This window comes from Trachemys scripta, chromosome 1 (assembly GCF_013100865.1).
Source record: "Trachemys scripta elegans isolate TJP31775 chromosome 1, CAS_Tse_1.0, whole genome shotgun sequence".
Classification (NCBI taxonomy): domain Eukaryota; kingdom Metazoa; phylum Chordata; order Testudines; family Emydidae; genus Trachemys; species Trachemys scripta.
In genome coordinates this window covers 306,515,898-306,537,242 of record NC_048298.1, presented here as the reverse complement: position 1 = coordinate 306,537,242, position 21,345 = coordinate 306,515,898, and the positions used below count along the sequence as shown (strand labels likewise).

General features: G+C 44.8%; 1 protein-coding gene across 3 annotated transcripts in view; it reads right to left on the bottom strand.

Moving 5' to 3' along the window:
• Positions 1 to 21,345, bottom strand: part of LATS2 (large tumor suppressor kinase 2) — a 120,764-nt gene that overhangs the window by 7,885 nt on the left and 91,534 nt on the right. For all 3 annotated transcript variants that reach the window (XM_034758772.1, XM_034758771.1, XM_034758773.1), the window contains exons 3-4: positions 8,193 to 8,325; positions 1,140 to 2,668 (exon numbers count right to left, since the gene is read on the bottom strand). In XM_034758772.1, the coding sequence (XP_034614663.1) occupies positions 1,140 to 2,668; positions 8,193 to 8,325 (1,662 nt within the window). The remainder of the gene's footprint in view (positions 1 to 1,139; positions 2,669 to 8,192; positions 8,326 to 21,345) is intronic.

The following is a 21,345-nucleotide window of genomic DNA, read 5'->3' as shown; positions in this document are numbered from 1 at the left end:
AGGTAGGATGAATTGCCAGATTCAAGCCAAAAAAACCCTAGTAATAACATTTTTAAAAGTGAGCAGAGGTACATACATATGTGAAATACAAAGGCAGCATCTACTATTTTCATGTGAAATGATTCTTGCAGTTTTAGAGATTCCTGGGAGTCTGCGCACTGCTGGTGGTTCAATCTAGGGGGAAAACTTTTGATATTCAGGATGGAGAATGTCACAGTACATCACTGTATTAATGGGCAGTTGGTGAAGTCGGGTTGGCTGGTGGTGTGTTTGGTTTTTGTTTTGGTGCAAACTCCCTTTCAATAACAAAGTGAGGAGAGACATGAGAGATTGAAAAAAAGAGAAACTAATGCAACCTGGTTCCTTAGGGGCCATTTTCTCAACAGATCCGTGGCAGGACACTGTACACTAAAACCCAAACAATGCAACATAAATTGCAGTTTGCAATGAGAATCCTACACCATTAATGTAGTCACTCAAATTCTAATCTTTCACAGAGATTTTAGAGGTATTGTTTGTTTAACTCCTGGCTGCAATGTTGCGATTTCCCAGTTCAATATTAGCACCTGATGCAATTGACTTCAATGGAAGCTGAGCACTTAATTAATAATGCCCCAGTCTTGTAATCTATTAAAAAAGGCCACACTTAGAATTTTTAAAACTAAATATAAAAAGATACTAGACATATCAGACCATAGCTTGGGGTGTGTATCAGTTTCTAGTCTCATCTCCAGTTTTCAGTTGCTGAAATTTTCAAAAGTTCCACTTGGCAGAAATATTTCATGCTTGATTTCTTCCTGAAAGTGATTTATTTTTTAAAAGTTTAAGTGAGCAGTTCATCTGTTCCTTAATGCAAGGAGAGTGTGTGTATGCACGTTTGTGTAGGGAGGGGAGGAACACTTCGTTTTTTATATATATATTATACACACACACACATACACACACACCCCCATCGGTTCCTAAAATAGGCTCCTAAATAAAAGTGGCCTGGACTTAAGAGGTGCTGGGCACCTGTAGCTCCCATGGGATCCTAACTTTAGACACCTTGGTTTTACTTTATTCTTTTCAGTTGATTAATGTTACTCCTATACCAATCTGATCATGATTCGTTTGTATTAAAATAAAAGAAAAAGAATTACTTTGGCCATTTCTTGCTCCAGCTGTAACCTTCTGTTGATTTTTTGCTGGTAGGTCTTTAGGACATTCTCCACATGTTGTTCCATGTAGAACTTGAAGGCAAATGGTGAGTAACTCTTAATTCGGGATTCTCTTTTTTCCTCATCTTTACCATTTTTTCGCACTGGCACAGGAGATGTCTGGATCTGCTTTTTATCCTTGCTTGTTTTTTCAACTTTAGCATTTTTGCTGCTTTTGTCATTTCTTTCACTATTTTCCTCAGCTTTATTGCACGTTGAATTGGGGACTCCCCGGAGGGTCTGTTCTACACCCATGCACAAACAGTTTATATCAAATTGCTCAGAGCTACCAGGAAGTAACAGATGCTTAGGATATGGTGGTGGAGGACACCTGGGCTCTTGATTACTGTAATCAACATCTAGTTGGTAGGCATTAGCTCCTCCAACAGGAAGTGGGTGCTGTTCAATGATCTCTAGGCTGTCCACAGGTGGGGCTTGTGCAGGTAGCCAGCCAGGGTGGGAAGGCCCCACAGCTGTTTGAGGCTCAGGTCTCATCACTCTCATGCTCTTCACTGGTTGGAGAATATGAGCAGATGTGACTGCTGTGATGGTATTTGGAGATGTAATTGAAGGATCAGGTTTTCCTGGAGGAACCTGTCTTATAGATACCGGCACTTGCTGCTGCTGGTGGTTGTTAAAGGAGTTAGTTCTGCTTGGCACTGAGGCATCTGGTCTGAAGGATACATGTTGCCGTGGGGATGTTTCTATTCCTGGGTTTTGTAAAGAATCACGGTGTGATGGTGCTGCCGTTTGCCACTGCTGAACTTGAGGATTATTCATGTCATACAGGTCCATGTTCAAGCTATTTCTAGATGGAGCTATTAGATTCTGTGGTGGGCTGTCTGAAAAGTCATTAGCAAATGCTGGACCTCTGGCTATCACATGCATCTGGTGAGGGGAAGGGCTTGTTTGTTTGTGATGAGTATGTATATACAGACTGGCTGGTGCCTGCTGAAATGCATGACCAGAGTTATTTTGAACGGTCCCTTTATTTGGAAGATTTGCATATCCTCCCTCCTGCTGCATTTTGTTTTGGAAAGATGGACTTCGCTGAACACCATACCCCATAGGTTCCCCCTGCACCATCATGTGCTGCCTGCTGTAATGTGGGCTGTTTGAGCCATGAGTGGCCTGCAGCTGTAAAGCTTGGCTATTGTGATTAGTCACTGGATAATTAATCACAGGAGAGTCCATATTTGCAGAATATGTTTTTTGTTGATGGCTCCCAGGTGTGCTGTGAGAGGCTACTCCGGAAGGTCTTTGTACTGCAGCATTCATGGCTGCAGACTGAGAAGCAGAGAGTAAATAGTCCATGTATGTCCTGGGAACGTCACTAAGCATATTTGCACCTTCTGTTCCAAAGCTTGTCCCTTCATAGGCTGTATTACTGATCTGATGATAGGACGGAAAAGACTCATTTGATCCTTCAAAGCTTGGCCTGCGGGCTACGTTATTTGGCACAATACCCTTTCCTTTATAAAAAGACAAAAGAATGTTAGGAAACAATTCATCTGAACAAATTATATTACATAATCCATTCATCTATACACAAACAAATATTTTTATATTGCATCTGTGTTACCAAAATCAAACCAAATTAGATTAAGCTCTCTAATCATTTGAAGTACTAAGTATTATTATTAATAATCAACTGCAATTCTATAGGACTTTTCACTACATGAATCACCAGTAGTTTTACCAAATCATGAAAATAGAAGCTCAAATATTTTAGTTATGATATCATCAGCTTGGATTTAAAAGCTGAAACAGTATCAGAGTCATGAATCACAAAGAGCTGGGAGCAGCAGAGCTGAGGTCTGGAGAACTTGAAATGCTGCTGTCTAGGGCTGCTGCACCAATGGGAAAAGAGAATACTAACAGGCTAGCAGAACATCAAACATTACTTATCTGTATTACAACATGGTCCAAATTGTGCTAAGTGCAACACACACAAATGTGTGTTTATAGATATACATCGACATGCATACAACACATATGAAGAAGCAGCCCCTACCCCACAGCGCTTACACTCAAAACAGTGCACTACCTAATAAAACTGGCCAACATTTCATTATTTTATAAAATTAAGTCTCCTATTGCATGCAGCTGGGTTGGTTATTTTTTTTTTTTTTTTTGGTGATAAAATGCAGGGCCAAATTCATCAAGGATTTACTGTGGCTTATGTCAGTGCCAGTTATTACTCCTGAGAGCATTCTGCGCCAAAAAAATAATTCTGCAAATTTTATTTGTCAAATAAATGTGGAGGCTCTGGCATGGCATTTGGGAGCCCAGGCCACTGGCTGCACAGAGGTGGGAGATCACTCTGCAGCCTCCCCACCCTCCACCCCAGGACACAGACTCAGCGATGAGGCTGCACTCAACCCTGACACAGTGCAGGGATAGGCCCTGCCCCTCTGTGACAGGTGCACCAGGTGTGGACAGGCAGGCTCAGCAAGGCAGGATTGAAGTGTGGAGGGGCTGAGTGTGGAGGGATTTAGGTGTGGGTTAATGTGGGTGCAGGGAGGATCTGGATGCACAGGGGCTTGTTGGGGGGTTCTGTGGGTAATGGGAATCTGCAGGGGGTCCAGGTGAAGGTGATTGGGACTCAGCAGTCTTGGTGTGCGGAGGATAGAGCTCGGCAGGGGGTCTGGGGGGGGCGCTCAGCAGGGGGTTCCAGATGCTGGAGGAGTGGGGCTCAGTGGGGTGGGGATCCAGGTGCAGCTGGTTGGGGCTCAGTGGGGTGGGGATCCAGGTGTGGGTGGCTCATCGGGCTGGTCCAGGTGTAGAGGGAGTGGGACTCGTCAGGGTGGGTTCTGGGTGGGAGGGTCTGGGTATGAGGGGGTCTGGATGCATGGGGGTTGGGCGGATGGGAGAGCAGCCTCCTGTACAGTGATCTCTCCCCCTGGAGCTGAGGAGCAATGGGTGCAGGACGGGAGGGCAGAGTTTGCAGAACTTCTTACAGCCAAGGGAGAAATCTGGGGGTGGGTTTGACATGGCCCTGGATGCTGTGCAGGGGACGAGGAAGTCCGGTCCTCCCCAGCCCATCTGGAACTAGCTGCTGAGCCCGGCGCAGGGTAGGAGCCACCAACTGGGTCTTCCCCAGTCCCATCCCCTGCCCCACAGTAATTTACCTCTCTGCTGGCTGCCCTGGGCACCCAAAACATACTGCTGGGGAGGTTTGCATGACCGCTCTTTTGGCTTTCCTGTCAGAAAGTCATTTCTCTGAAGAGAAGCAAAAAAATCTGCGGGGGACATAAAATTCTGCACATGCGCAGTGGCACAGAATTCCCCCAAGAGTAAACAATTATCCCTTGGAGAAGGTCCACAGGGATACATATGGATGTGGAAGCAGAAATCTCCCATGTAGAAGTGGGATCATGCTGGGGCAGCACAGCCAGAAGAGTGACTGGCACTGGTTTGGAAGGGGATGTGGCTTGCGGAGGCATTAACGCAATATATCCACTCAGCATCTCTGCTGGCATGGCACACAGGAAGCATTGGCTGCAATCTGAAGCTGCTTCCCCATCAGGAACCCTGAAGAAAAGCAACAATGTGAACATTACTGTCCTCCTTTGGAGTTGTACATGGGGACTTGCTGGTACAGAGATGTAATTTACATTACCTGGGACAATGAATCAGATCAGACTGAGAAGTGTTTGGGTCTGTGGAGGTACATGACTCACCAGAAATGATTTTTGCCCACATCTTCCTATCTAGCAAGGCAAAATTTGAGGCTGCATATCTTTCATCTGGAAGGGTTTACGTCTTAGTGTATTTTGTAGTGTCCACTAACTATGGCCATAGAGAACACTGATTCTTTCAGTCTCATCCATAGCTGATGTCAGATAGGCTCCATTTGGCTCTCAGTTGAATGCTAAAAACGTGCTATCAATTTTAATATTAAAAAAGTTAAACCAGATGAAGAAAGGAAAAGGATTTGAAAACGTACATGCCATAGATCGTAACTGGAAATCTCTGAAGCAAGGGTTTAAACGCTCACACCCGGAATCTAAACGCTTCCAGCAAAGCTTGTATGCCATCTAATCAATTGCAGGAGGCCTACACAACCTAGCATAAGTACTCTAATACCAAACAAATCAAAATGTTTTTCTGGCATGTCAAACAGACACACGCCAATCACAAGCCACCTGAGTTTGGCTTTTTTGAGGATAATGAAGTGAAGGCTTAAACAGAACTTAAAAGAAAAGGGCTTTAAATAGTTGCAGTAGTGATTTGATCCTGAAATCTCCATAGTCTGGCATTCTGTTTAAATGAGACCACGATGTGATCAGGAAGTAAAAGCAAAAGAAAATGAAAAACAGCTGGATAACTAGAACCTTTAGGCAGGAAAGATTGCAAGAACTGGGTTTCAAAAATGTGAACTGACCTACCAAAGGGAATATGTGCATTCAGGGGATAAGGATTTTAATATATTTGAAAGAAAAAAAACCCACCCTATACATAAGGCAAAACATGGTTATTAAATAATTCTGTCAATATTATTTTAAATTCTTTCTAATGCTTATCCAAGGCCCTGTCTACACATGCCTTACACGCAAGTCCAAAAAGGAGAGAGGAACCCTGGCAATTACCATTCTGTTTGCCAGATTATCATCTCCCATACAAAACACCTGGAAGGGGGCCTGGGCTACGAAATCTCGGCAAGTACCCTACTTCCCCCTCACTCCCCTACACTGTCCCACTGAAAGTGCAGGATTTGTAGAAAAGGCAGCAGGGCCCATCGCCACACATGGCAGAACCCAGAGCCATATGTCACCACACAAGCAGCTCCTCCTTACCCCACTCCCTCATAGTGGCTACCAGGGACTGCACTTTGTCACCCCCAACAGGAGAAATGGCTTTGTCCCCAGCTTTTCCAAGTAACCTCCATGGGCCTTTTCCTTCCTCTGGCTTTCCCTCTTCCCAGCCACGCCTCATTAGACTTGCCCAGTCTTAACTCCCTCCCCAGCACAGACCCTGGACCAGCAGAGTGCCCTTACTGGGATCTGGAGCGGGGAGAGATAGTGAGGGAAGTTACTGCATTAAGCTAAATCAGTTTAAGTGCATCTACATTCGGAGGTTGTGCCACTGTAACTAAACTGATTTTAAGTTGATTTTATTAATTAGTTAGGTACAAGTTTTCCAATACAGACGAGACCTTTGAACGTTACCAGTTACGTGTAACATATAAAAACCCACCTCTGGCCAGAGGAGTGGCCATCCCAAGGTTGCTGTTAAGCCCATCCCACTTCTCTTCCCCCATCCTGGTCATGACAATGCTATCCGATCCCATAGGTCAAGCTACTTAAATGAGTGGTTCTCAATCTTTCCAGACTCCTGTACCCGTCGGGAGTCAGATTTGTCTTGCGTACCTCCAAATTTCACCTCACTTAAAAACTACTTGCTTACAAAATCGAACATAAAAATACAAAAGTGTCACAGCCACACAATTACTGAACAATTGCTTACTTTTCATTTTGTCTGTATGAAATGTTAGTTTGTACTGACTTTGCTAGTGCTTTTTATGTAGCCTGTTATAAAACTAGACAACTATCTAGCTCAGTTGATATACTCCCTGGAAGACCTCTGTGTACCCCCAGGGCTACACGTACCCCTGGTTGAGAACCAATGACTTGGAGGATGGCTATTCATTTTCTACCGGGCTATTGGTTACTCTGGGGTGGGTGGGTCTCTCTCTCTCTGACCAGAAATTCCATCCCGGACCTGAGAAATCCTCCCAATGAAAGTTTTGTTGAAACTAGCACATTCCTGCAAAAAAGTTTGTTTCAATGAATTGGAATCTTCCAACAAAAAAATATTTTGTCAAAAAAATTCCCAACCAGCTCCAGCAGAGAGGAAATGGATTTCTCGGTAGTTGGGCCCATTCAAATAAAATGCACTTTAATAAAGCCATCTGCAGCGTTATACATCTAGGAACAAGGAACGCAGGCCATACCCGCAAAACGGGGGACTGTGTCCTGGAAAGCAGGGGTTCTGAAAAGAATGTAGGGATCATAGTGGAGAAGCAACTCAAAATGAGCTCCCAATGCGATGCTGTGGCAAAAAGGGCTAATGCAGTCCTTGGAAATGTAAACAGGAGTGAGTAGCCTTGTGGACACTACAGAGTCTTTGCTGGTATAGCTATGCTGGCAGAGCCCGCTAGTGGAAATGTAGTGTAAGCCCACAGGAGTTCTGCTGGCATAGCTACCCTACCTCCCTGAATGACATTAGCTATGCCTACCAAAGCACTCTTCTGGTGGCACAGGTGTTGCTCCACCAGGGTTTGCCAACATAACTACGTGCCTGCTGCAGGGGTGATTTTTTTCACACTGCTAGCCAACATAGCTATGCCGGCAAAACTCTGTTGAGTAGAGTAGGCCTAGGCCTAGGAGTAGGAGGTGATTTTACCTCCGTAAATTAGGCGTAGATTTTTAACAGTGAGAGTGATTAATCACTGGAATAAACTACTGACAGAGGTGATTCTATATCTCTTGATGTCTTCAAATTAAGACTGGAAGCCTTTCTGGAAGATATGCTTTAGCCAAACACAAGTTATAATTTAGTCAAACAAGTTACTGTGCTCAATACAGGGGCATCTGGGTGAAAGTTAATGGCCTGTGATATACAGGAGGTCTGAGCAGATGATCTAACGGTCCCTTCATGGATTCAATAGAATTGAAGGCCACAAGTTGCTGGGCATTTCCAGTCTGCGAGATCAGACTCTTGTTGAATCTAGGGACCTTGCCACAGAAAGTATGTCCAGTTTGCTGTGGCGCATGCAGGGCCTTGCCCTCTTTCTCCTTAAAGTGGACTACATAGAACAGGGTTGAGGCGCACTAGCAGCACTGAGTGGAGAAGCCGGTGATGCTGTTCCTGTGAACAGAAAACTCCTGCCCACTACTGTCAATTCAGCTCTTTTCACCAGCAACACATCCACTTTAAAAAATAAACATATTGCAAGAAAGAGGGGTATAATTTAAAGGAAATGATGCTTACCTGGCGAGGTCTGTTTAATCACACGTACTATCTGTTCATTTCTAGGATCCAGATAGCCCATCTTACTAATGTACTCCAAAGCTGCTTCAATGCTTCTGCTGCCTGTCTGCTTCAGAGCTCGTACAGCCATCTCCTAAATAAAATTAAAGGCAGAGTAAGAGGTAAAGCATACAGTCAGACAAAAATCAAGAATGATCTCTTAGTCTAGGGATCAACAGGATTTTTTATATTTCAAACATTATACTATACAAATCAGGGCTGATTACGACCAATTGGACTTGTAAGTTTTCAGAATATCTGTGTGAGTTAAGTGACTTTTGTTTTTTTAAATACTCAAATTCTGGCAAGGTATTTGATACTCCACTCCCAAAATGGACTGCATTGTTCTGTGGTATACCAAATGACAGCTAAAAATTCTGGTAGCTACAGTTCTTTAATATTATTTTCTCATTTGCTATAGTTCTACATTAGTGTAAATTTTAAAAAAGCAATTCAAATGTTGCTGCTATAAACAAACTCATATAAACAACATAGACTAAGAAAACCAGAATCATACACATATCTTAGGAAAATTCAAGTAAAACTCATCATACATGTTGGCACAGGTATTGTTTCAATGGCAAACCCTGCTAAAAAGCCAGGAGGTTCATTTAGTATAAACACTGTCCAGCCACCATATCCTGTAAGCTTCCCCCCATGTCTCTTCTCCCCCCTGCAAGACAACAAGTTAGATCTCTTTAGAACACGGGTTCTCAGGACAAATTTTTTGGTGGCCTCAGAGTGCGGCCACCAACTCTTGCTGGTGGCCACTCACACTTTGTCCTAAAATACTTAATTAACTTTAGAAAAAACAAATAAATATGCATATTTACACATCCAAATCATAGTAATTTATTGATTGCTAGCTAGTAAGTCTGCTGTGAAAAGTGATACTTGTATGTTTGTTAGTATCAGTTTTCACAGCAGACTTACTCAGTCCTGGCAAGCCTGGGGACAAATTAAGACCTGGATGGGGGGGCTGGGATAGGCAGCAGGAGCCAGGGGCGATGCGGCTCGGGGGGAGTGGGGGGGGGAAGAACTGAAGGAGACAGTGGGGGGCCAGAGCCTGAAGCTCCATGACTGGGGGATGGGGATGGAGCCCAAAGCTGCGCAACCAGAGCCCGGGGCCCACTGTCGTGCAGCCAGAGCCTGAAGCCCTGCGGCTGGAACCTGCCATCCCAGAGGTAAATCCCAAAGCCTGAGCGCAACCTCCTCTGGGAAGGTGGGGAACTCACCGGCTGCCTGCTCCTCCAGCACTGGGCCCCAGCTGTCTCCAGAGCGGGGACAGGGCCCAACCCTTGCTTGCAGCCCCAGCAGCCAACACCAAGGCGGTGCATCCAGAAACAATAGGGAAGGGGAGGGGCTGCTGCTTTGCACGCCCTACCCCATATCACAGCCCAGGAGGCTGTGGCCGCAAGAAAAGCTGCTTACCTAGGAGGACGGCTGTACATTTGCTGTAGCCAAGAGAGCTGGTGTTTGAATCAAGCAACTGGGAGTTGGAGTTTAATACTATACGTACTTTGACAAACTCAGGATTCCTGTGTTCTAATCTCAACTCTGCACTTAAATTGGGGCAAATCTACACTTAAAATGCTGCATCAGGGCAGCTGCACGGATGCAGTTGTGCTGCTGTAACACTAAAGAAGCACTAAGACGACAGGAGAGAACTCTCCTGTTGGCACAGTTAATCCACCTCCTCAAGAGGCGGTAGCTATGTCAGTGAGAGAAGCTCTCCCACCAACAAACCACTGTCTACATGGGAGGTGGGGGGGTGTCAATATAACAAATTGGTTCTCGGCCAATGGGAGCTAGGGGCGGGGGCAGCGTGCAGAGCCCCCTGGCTGCCCCTATATATAGGAGGGGGAGGGGAGACATGCCGCTGCTTCTGGGAACTGCTCGGAGTCATGGCATACGCAGAGCGGGGCAAACCCTGGACCCCACTCCCAAGCGATAGTTTGAGGGTCGGATTGAAAGGTCAGGTGGGCCGGACGTAGCTTGCGGGCTGTAGTTTGCCCATCCCTCATCTATCATGTTGATTCATGTCTATGCAAATGGAGGCCACATCTCAGGGACTTGCAGCAAGATAATAAAGCTCAATTCTTTTTGGTGGGAGTGATAGATTACATGCTACCATAGAGTAGAGAGGTTCTCGGAAAATAATAGAACAGTTCTTGGAGCTAAACTGATTTACAACTCCTGAGGATCTACTCCCTCTTTTAAAATCAAAATAAGCACCGAGTTATATGGTCCTCAGGCAAGTATTTTTATAAACAGAAAAGGCAGAAATGAGGCAAAAAAAATCTGCTTGGTGCAGTAACCAATGGTAATTTCAGGGCCAAAACATTCTTTTAGACAGAGGAATCAATCCAGCTCCCACCAAGGCCAACAGAAAGATTCCCACTGAGTGCAATGGGAGTTGGATCAGGCCCTTAGCTGCTGATTATTTTCTTTTCACTGAGCCAAATACTTTAAGTTGCATTATGGTTTGAGAAATCTAGCTGATGATTGTGTTTTAAGCTAACATTACAGCCAGCGGCCAGACTTTAATAAGAAACACAAGCTCGAGGTAGTGTGCACAGAAGTCACAAGGGAACAGATCAGTCCCAGCTGCACGTCATTCTTTACATTCTGTGTATTCTCTTTGGAGAATTCAAACACTCTCAGTGCAGTGCACCTTTTCTTTAGCATTGGCTGTGGCTGAAAAAAGAAAACAAGGGGGAAAAACCTGCTTTAAAAATACGGTTACCTGTTAAAACATTGAGCAAGGAGATTTACGTGGTCAGCTGCAGACCTGTGACATTCAATTTTCTAATGTAAAAACTAAGGCAGTTAAGCAGCCACCAGGTCAGCATCTTATGTAAAGTATGAACTCAATAAGAGGGGGTGGGGAAGTTGTCTTCCATGTTTGGTGGTGTACAGAGAGGAATAGGTGTTCGTGTGCTTTCCAGCCTCCACAGCTACAAGCAGTGACAGTGGATTGCATAACCAGACAATGGTAATCATCAGATCTATTTCGCACTCCCACTATCCAGGGTTGCTGGAACAATTTATATAGTGCGAGTGCTTAGAGCCATTGAACCAAACCGTAAACCCTATATATAATGGAAACCACTTCAAGCCAGCACCCACACAGGAGTGTGACAGCACCCCTAGTTCCATCCCTATGCCACTACCACAAGCCCTGAGCTGGTAGATAGCTGCTCTACAATAAGCAACAAGACTTTGCCACAAGGAAAGCTACCTCTAAACTCTGATGCCCAACAGGGAATATCTGTATTTCTTTAACTTAGTGTATGCAGTGAAGGCTTTCCCCATTTTAGCCTCCTGCCTGGCTGGAGGCCATCATCATTGGCAGAGCCTAGCATTCTTGCTGTACTACGGGGTTGTCCAGCAACATTTTTCATTCAAAAAGCTAGGAGTCACCAAAACATATTTATCATTGAATTGAAGATTGCTCAAGAGGTAAGTAGTACTTTTTCTGAGAACACTGCGTTTGAAGGAGACAATAGGTCCTCCAAGATTTGGCAAGGATAATTAATTGCTAACAACAACAAAATTAATTACTTGATTCTCCATTCACAAATAAGGATGGGTGACAGATGCAGGAAATGGATACAAATCCCCCAAGAAAAGGAGATCAAGATTGTGCCAGAACAGATGATCAGGACATGAGAATTAGCCTTTCAAGCCTAGCCCATATTTTATAAAGGCTAATTCTCATGTCCTGATCATCTGTTCTGGCACAATCTTGATCTCCTTTTCTTGGGGAATTTGTATCCATTTCCTGCATCTGTCAATAAATAAATAAAAATAAATAAGCCTGGGGACTAATAAGCTTTAAAGAATGAACAAAAACAGGCTATTGCCAAGAGACAACTAGAATTTAGAACACTTTTCAAGGCACTAGTAAATACCTAATCAAGAAGATAAAAGTTGTGGAACCAACATGATGTTTGCGGCCATCATATTGTTCGCTCTGCTTGTGTGTTATAGCCCATCCCTCACCCTGTGCCTGTCTTGTCTATTTAGATGGTAAGCTCTTTGGGATGGGAGAGTCTACTACTACCCGGTGTTTGTAGACTGCTTAGCACAATGGGCCCCATTCTTGGATGGTCATTAGGCATTACTGTAATAAACACGATTAAGATCAGTATGTCAGGTACAGTGACAGGGGGTCAAGCTGTTTGAGTGGATGAAGCACTGGTTTAGATAGCAAAAACAACAGACATTGCACATTTCATAATCAGATGATCAGTGCTCAGAAATTCATGTCAGAAATGGCTTTACTCAATATTCAAATTAATGTCCCGAAAAAGAAATAATTTTCTTTTGTCTGGAACATTCAGAGGATTAAAATTGAGGTGGGAAGGAGAAGATGGGGTGGGGAGGGATGGGACAAGACAGACAGACACTTAAGTCACTAAAGGATTTCCTCCCTTGTTTCTTACAGCAAAGTTGCAATAGCATCACTCAGGATGAACAGTACTACCCGGGGAGTGCTCAATGTGAGGAAGTGTATAACCATCTCGCTCTTGGATAGTACCTGTCTGCAGGAAGAGTTGGTCATCTTTGAATGTCTGTACATTCCCCAGCACAGTACTAAACTAATACACCTCTACCTCGATATAATGCTGTCCTCGGGAGCCAAAAAAAAAATCTTACCATGTTATAGGTGAAACCGCATTATATCGAACTTGCTTTGATCCACTGGAGTGCGCAGCCCCCCCCCCCTCCCGGAGCACTGCTTTACCGCGTTATATCCAAATTCATGTCATATCGGGTCACGTTATATTGGGGTAGAGGTGTAAATAAAAACCTGGTATGGAGGCAATGTTATGCAGTACAAAAGTGCAAACCAAGGTTCATAACCCTATTCTTTTTGTCTTATGACCCAAGCAGGTGGAAGCAGGGAGGACTTGTAGCTGCAATGCTTTCAGCTCCCAGGCCAGAAAGGGGACTACTACTAGCACCATTAACTGAAGTCTAAAGGAAGCTTATTTTAGTCCTCCCGGACAGAGAATAGCCATGGTTACATGCGTATCAGGAGAGAATAGAGTAATGCAAAGTAAAACTAAGACAGAGGCTTGATTTCCATTTCAAATGCCCACAATTAGAGTTGCCAAAAAATTTTAAATGTCAATTTTTTGGCAAAAATTTTCATTCCAAAAATTGCTTTTGATAATAAAATAAAACTATTTATCAGGTTTTTAATAAACTATCTAGCTGGTCAAACTTCTCTGATTTTCAAAAAATTTGATCAATTTTAAAAAGATTGGCATGAAGTTTATTTTCTGATTCTCTCAACCAGCTCTACCCAGGACCAGGAATTCATACACCAGCTAAATTTCCCCAGCAGGGAGAAGCTCCAGCCTCTGGAGTTGGGAGGCAGGTATATTTATACCTACTCAGAGTGAGCATCATGCCAGCTGCATGGAACCGACACAGAAAGGGGCTGATGAAAATAAGAATCAGAAAATGACAAAATTACCTAGAAAACTTCACAACTGATACAAAACATTTTAAAATACACCTCTATCCCGATACAACGCTGTCCTAAGGAGCCAAAACATCTTACCGTGTTATAGGTGAAACCGCATGATATCAAACTTGCTTTGATCCTCCGGAGTGCGCAGTCCCGCCTCCCCCGGAGCACTGCTTTACCACGTTATATCCAAATTCATGTTATGTCGGGTCGCATTATATTGGGGTAGAGGTGTACTTTAATGCAACACATTTGTACTAAAGTAATAAACTGCACATAATGGTTTGTTCTCTTAACTGAGCTCATACAGTACATCCCAAAATGGTAGATTCTTGTAACATGGGTGGCATTTGATCACCAGTGTCTCATGAAGGAAACCTGCCAGGTATAAGATTTAGATCCAAGGTCCTGAAGTTAAGCCATTCTGAAATATTCCAAGTGTGGCTGCTCATCATTTCCAAACAAATGCTTGTAAGATGCAGTGATGACTTATAACAAGGCATTTCTAGACAGAGGTTGTAGATGTAAACATTTCATTCAAGAGATGTTGCATGTTTAAAAAAAAAATTGCACAAGGCTTTCAAACCCAGGAAGAGTTAATTACATAACTCCTGTTAAAATCAATATCTGAGTGTGTGTATGTATGTATGTATACACTTTTGTTGAAATGGGTTTAATTGTAATAGGTCTAGAAATCCCTTGAAGGCAACACATGAAAAAAGCCCCATGCATTCTCTCTCATGAAAAAAAATAAAAATAAAAAAATACTATTCCTATATGTATTTTAGGCCAAACATGAAGATGCACTCTCTTGTTAAGATATGTAAATTTGTAATGCAGACATGCCCTAAGTTGACCTATGGTCAAAGGCGACGTGTAGGGAGAACATGGAGTGGGGGATCCCCCCCCCCCCGATTGGTCTGCCAGCATGGGGAGGGAGAGGGTCTCTGTCCTCCTTTCCTTGCGCCTCTCCCCTACCTCCTCCGCACGTTTGGCAGCTCTCAGTTAGCAGGGTGGGGAGCAGGACGGAGCCGCTTCTGCTTGAGAGCGCTTGGCTGGGAGGCAGTGGCTGCCCGCTCCCTACCCAAGCCTGGCTGCCGGGGACAGGGGCTGAGCATTCCGGGGAGGACGCGGGTTCCGACTCCTTCAGCCTCTATCCCCGGCAGCAGGGCCCAGGCGGCAGCCGCTCAGTTGCTGGGGACAGGAGCTAAGCGAGCCAGAAAGATGGCAGGAGGGAGAGGGGGTTCCAGCTTGCTCGTCCCCTGTCCCTGGCTGCTAAGCCCAGGCAGGGAGCAAGACACCACTGTCTCTCAGCCAGGCAGAAACCGCTCCATCCTGCTTCCCGCCCAGCTGCCAGAAAGAGCGGCCAAAAGTACTGAAGGGAGGTGCAGGGAGAGGAGGACAGAGCTCCCGCAGGTAATGTGTGGCAGGGAGAGCGCAGGGGCTCAGGACGGGGGTCACTGGGCAGAGGACGCATGGGACAAATCATATGTTCTCCCCTTTAGATTGTGCTCCCCCTGCCTCCAGTATAGGGAGGCACCGGTCGTCTACATATGTTGGTTCATGTCCACACTACCCTCCTTCTGGTGGTAGTGTGTGTCTTTACCAGGAGCGCTTCCACTGACTTAAGAGGGGCAATGTGGGGGGCAGAGAGCCCACTCTGAGCTCCACACACAGCTCCCCGCTGAGAGCCTGGCTGCCCCCCCAGGCTCTTGGCTCAGTGCTCCCCACTGTCCGCTGAGAGCCTGGGCGGCTGCCAGACTCCCAGTGAGGAGTGGGGAACCTTGGCGCAGCTTGGCTCCAAGCAGGGCAGGCACAGCCCAGCTGGGAGAAGGGAGCCTGGGGGCAGCCGGGCTCTAGCTGGAGCTCCCCACTCATCCCAGGGTGACAGCCCAAGTTGTGAGCAGCTTTCTTGTTAATGTCAATTTCATGGCTGGTGCTGTGACAAGAATGACAGCCAACAGCCGATGTAAGTAACCTGCAGTGTCTACATGGACACTGCATCACCCTAACTACACTGACATAAGCCTGACGCCTCTCATGGAGATGAAGTTATTATGTAGGTGCAGTAGGGCACTTACATTGGTGGGAGCAAGGTTGTAGTTTGTATGCTGACGTAAGCTGTCTTACGTCGACCTAACTCTGTAGCGTAGAGCAGGGCTTAATTTACTGTTGTACTACAATAGTTCCTGGATGCATATTAAGTATTTATCTCAGAGTAAAATGAACTGCACAAGGCCCTGCCCTGAAGAGTTTACACTCCAAGTTAACAAATGGTGCAATGAAAGGACAATAAATATAACGCAACAAGGAAAACAGTGGCCAGCACATTCAGAGATGAGGGTGTTGATAACCAAAATGGGAATGGGACTTCCCAACTTGCATGATGAAAAGAAAGAAGAGAGAGAATGGAAAACTCCTCAGTTCAAGCAAGCAGCCAGCTGGGCTCATTGATAGATAGAAGCTCCCACTCCTCTTACAAACCAGAAAAACAGAAAGTAGTAGGAGACAAAAGCAGCAATGATAGAGCCTATTGCTTCTGGATCAGATGATCCTCGATTCAGGTCCCAAGAAGAAAAGAATCATCCTTGACTTACTGCCCTCAATAATGCTTGTATGTTATCTTTCTATTTCCCCTTCCCTGGCAGATGCTAATCCAGAGGTTAACAAGTTTTCTTTGAATAGCTATGAATCAATGGATTCTCTCTCTCTCCATAAACATGTAAAACTTCTTTTTCAAAATGACAACAAAACAAAATAATAACCCAAAAAACACAGCACCTAATAGGCGCATGTACAGGATTCCGTTAGTTTAAGCAATGCAATTAGTAGGCCTTTCAAAGTAGTGTAAATATTGCCATGCCAGAACAGTAATGGTTCTCATCTAGTCCTGTGTCCTGACTGTGCCAGTGGCATACTTATTGTTGACGTAGTTTAAAAATAAATACAAGCTATACAAATATCAATGGTTCGCTGTCAAAACTGGGAGGATGTATCTAGTGGGGTCACTCCTGGATCCAATACTATTCATTATTTTCATTTATGACTTGGATAATGGAGTGGAAAGCATGCTTATAAAATCTGCAGATGATAACAAACTGGGAGGGCTTGCAAGCACCTTGGAGGACAGGATTAGAATTCACAATGATCTTGACAAATTGGAGAGTTGGTCTGAAATTCAACAAGATGAAACTCAGTAAAGATTTCATAGATTCATAGATTCTAGGACTGGAAGGGACCTCGAGAGGTCATAGAGTCCAGTCCCCTGCCCACATGGCAGGACCAAATACTGTCTAGACCATCCCTGATAGACATTTATCTAACCTACTCTTAAATATCTCCAGAGATGGAGATTCCACAACCTCCCTAGGCAATTTATTCCAGTGTTTAACCACCCTGACGGTTAGGAACTTTTTCCTAATGTCCAACGTAGACCTCCCTTGCTGCAGTTTAAACCCGTTGCTTCTTGTTCTATCCTTAGAGGCTAAGGTGAACAAGTTTTCTCCCTCTTCCTTATGACACCCTTTTAAATACCTGAAAACTGCTATCAGGTCCCCTGTCAGTCTTCTCTTTTCCAAATTAAACAAACCCAGTTCTTTCAGCCTTCCTTCATAGGTCATGTTCTCAAGAACTTTAATCATTCTTGTTGCTCTTCTCTGGACCATTTCCAATTTCTCCACATCTTTTTTAAAATGCGGTGCCCAGAACTGGACACAATTCTCCAGCTGAGGCCTAACCAGAGCAAAGTAGAGCGGAAGAATGACTTCTCGTGTCTTGCTCACAACACACCTGTTAATACATCCCTGAATCATGTTTGCTTTTTTTGCAACAGCATCACACTGTTGACTCATATTTAGCTTGTGGTCCACTATAACCCCTAGATCCCTTTCTGCCGTACTCCTTCCTAGACAGTCTCTTCCCATTCTGTATGTGTGAAACTGATTTTTTCTTCCTAAGTGGAGCACTTTGCATTTGTCTTTGTTAAACTTCATCCTGTTTAACTCAGACCATTTCTCCAATTTGTCCAGATCATTTTGAATTATGACCCTGTCCTCCAAAGCAGTTGCAATCCCTCCCACTTTGGTATCATCCGCAAACTTAATAAGCATACTTTCTATGCCAATATCTAAGTCGTTGATGAAGATATTGAACAGAGCCGGTCCCAAAACAGACCCCTGCGGTACCCCACTCGTTATGCCTTTCCAGCAGGATTGGGAACCATTAATAACAACTCTCTGAGTACGGTTATCCAGCCAGTTATGCACCCACCTTATAGTAGCCCCATCTAAATTGTATTTGCCTAGTTTATCGATAAGAATATCATGCGAGACCGTATCAAATGCCTTACTAAAGTCTAGGTATACCACGTCCACAGCTTCACCCTTATCCACAAGGCTCGTTATCCTATCAAAGAAAGCTATCAGATTGGTTTGACATGATTTGTTCTTCACAAATCCATGCTGGCTGTTCCCTATCACCTTACCATCTTCCAAGTGTTTGCAGATGATTTCCTTAATTACTTGCTCCATTATCTTCCCTGGCACAGAAGTTAAACTAACTGGTCTGTAGTTTCCTGGGTTGTTTTTATTTCCCTTTTTATAGATGGGCACTATATTTGACCTCTTCCAGTCTTCTGGAATCTCTCCCGTCTCCCATGATTTTCCAAAGATAATAGCTAGAGGCTCAGATACCTCCTCTATTAGCTCCTTGAGTATTCTAGGATGCATTTCATCAGGCCCTGATAACTTGCAGGCATCTAACTTTTCTAAGTGATTTTTAACTTGTTCTTTTTTTATTTTATCTGCTAAACATACCCCCTTCCCATTAGCATTCACTATGTTAGGCATTCCTTCAGACTTCTCGGTGAAGACCGAAACAAAGAAGTCATTAAGCATCTCTGCCATTTCCAAGTTTCCTGATACTGTTTCTCCCTCTTCACTAAGCAGTGGGCCTACCCTGTCTTTGGTCTTCCTCTTGCTTCTAATGTATTGATAAAAAGTCTTCTTGTTTCCCTTGATACATGCAAAGTACTTCATCTAGGAAGGGAAAAATCAAATGCACCACTACAAAATGGGGAATAACTGGCTAAGGTGGTAGTAGTGCTGAAAAGTGATCTGGGGTTATAGTGGATCACAACTGAATACGAGTCAACAATGTACTGCAGTTGCCAAAAAGGCTAATATTCAGGAGGGTATTAACAGGAGTGTCGTATGTAAGACACAGGAGGTAACTGTCCCACTCTACTAAACACTGGTGAGGCCTCAGCTGGAGTACTGTGTCTCAATTCTGCGTGCCATGCTTTAGGAAACATGGTGACAAATTGGAGAGTCCAGAGGAGAGGAAGAAAAATGATCACAGGTTTGGAAAACATAACCTATGAGCAAAGGTTAAAAAAAAAAACCTGGGTAAATTTAGTCTTGAGAAAAGAAGACTGAGGGTGGACCTACTACCAGTCTTTGAATAAGTTAAGGGCTGTTATAAAGAGGACTGTGATCAATTGTTCTCCATGTCCACTGAAGAAGTAATGGAATTAATTTGCAGCAAGGGGAAGTTAGATATTAGGATAAACTTTCTAGCTACAAGGGTAAAATTGGCTTCCAAGGGAGATTGTGGAACCCCCTCACTGGAGGTTTTAAAACCAGGTTGGATAAACTCTTGTCAGGGAGGTTTATATGGTCCTTCATCAGTGCAGGGGGCTGGACTTGAGGACTTCGAGGTCCCTTCCAGCCCTACATTTCAATGATTCTTTATTAGGAGAACATTAAAGGTGCACACTTAAGCACTCCAAAAGCCACAAAGCGTCAATGTTAAGATTGCCCATGCAACTTTAACACTACCCCTTGAGCGTACACATTATGATTAAGGCTACAGTTTTGTCATGGAAATTTTTAGTCAGTCAATCTCACAGCGGAGGTGGGGGGGGGAAAAACCATAGTCATGGAAATGTCGGAGCCTACAGGGGGTGGAATGGTGGAGAGCGAGCCCACCCCAGTGAGGAGGAGGGAAGGCCCCGGGGGACAGGGGGCTGGAAACCGAGCCCACCCTGCACTAACCCCACAGTGGTGGTTCCTGTCTTGTGGGGCTAGACTTGGCTCCACTCTCTAACAGTTGTTACCCCTGGCATTAGGTCACATCATCAGTCAAAACTGGTCAGTCTCCCCTTCCGTATCCATCTATATATGGGGTGGATGCACCAAACATGAATGGTGCTGCAACCACGTGGGCCAGGTCACAATGCCCAGCACAGGGAGCTGAGGCCACAGAAGCTGCCACTGACACGATTACCGTGAATGCTGTGATCGCTGCACCAAAAGCATAGCCTTAATTATGATACAGTCTTTAATTACACTAATACATTCTATTTTTCATATAATTTTTCCTTCAACCTTAGGCACACGTGCAGAATTTTGTAATCTCCCCTCCCCCCAGTATACTTGTATACTTACATTATACTTGTATACTTACATTATTTTCATTCTCATAGCAGTCCATTATATTTATTGATTTATGTCCTGATTTTCCAGAAATGCTGAAGATCATCTTGGCCCAGGGGAACAAAACATGCTCAGCACCTCTGAAACCAGGCCACAGTTAGGCTTTTTAAAACAAGTTCTTTTCTCTCTAGGAAATGTTCTCTAACAATGTTGCAATCCATGTACTATACATTTTCTTCTCGACCAGCAGGAAACCTGCTTTACATGCAGCGCAGCAATAAGGCAGTTACCTACAAAGCTAGCTTAGCCACAGATTTAAAGTGGCTAACATATTTGCCAGAGGCATGCACGGGGGGAGGGGGGGAGCAATAATCGTGGGGGCACACTGGCATGGGGGAAAGGAGGGGAAAAGGAAGCTTCTGCCAGGGCAGAGAGAGTGAGCTCCACGGGTCTATACTTAAATCTGTCTGCTGCTGACATCAGAGCCCCATTACAGTGACGCAGTGCAGCACCTCCTCAAGGGGCAGCGAGCCACGGTTGATGTACTGAGATTGATGCAACATGAGCGTAGACACGGCATTACTTGTGTGGACCTTAACAGTCCTCCAGCAGCTGTCCCATAATGCCCAACACTTATCACTCTGGTCACAATTGTGAACTCCACTGCCCAGGGATCACGGAGACAGGAAGGCCCCCTTCCCCTTTATTTTTGAAATGCCCTTTTCTGATTGCCCACCAGCAGTCCTCTGTTGTTGTGTGCAAAAGCCCAGCTGACCATGCCAGCTTATGTGCCGGTCCGGCTTGGAGTAGACAGGGGATATTGAATCTCCTGCGCCTGTGGAGAGAAGAGGCTGTGCAAGCACAGCTAGGGACCAGCTGTAGAAATGTCGACATTTACAAGCGGATTGCTTGGGGGATGCAGGAGAAGGGGTACAACTGGGACCAGCAGCAGTGACACATAAAAGCGAATGAACTGCATCAGGCATATCAGAAAGCCAGGAAGGCCAATAGTCGATCCAGGGCTGAGCGGCAGACCTGCTGCTTTTACAAAGAGCCGCATGCCATCCTGGGTGGAGACTATCACCACCACAGAACTCTCTGGGGAGCCTGAGCCACAGGCTCCTGGTGTGAACAGTGAGGACAAGGAGGCAGCAAAGGAGGAAGCAGAGGACGATAGGGGACAGGCAACGCGGGGGGG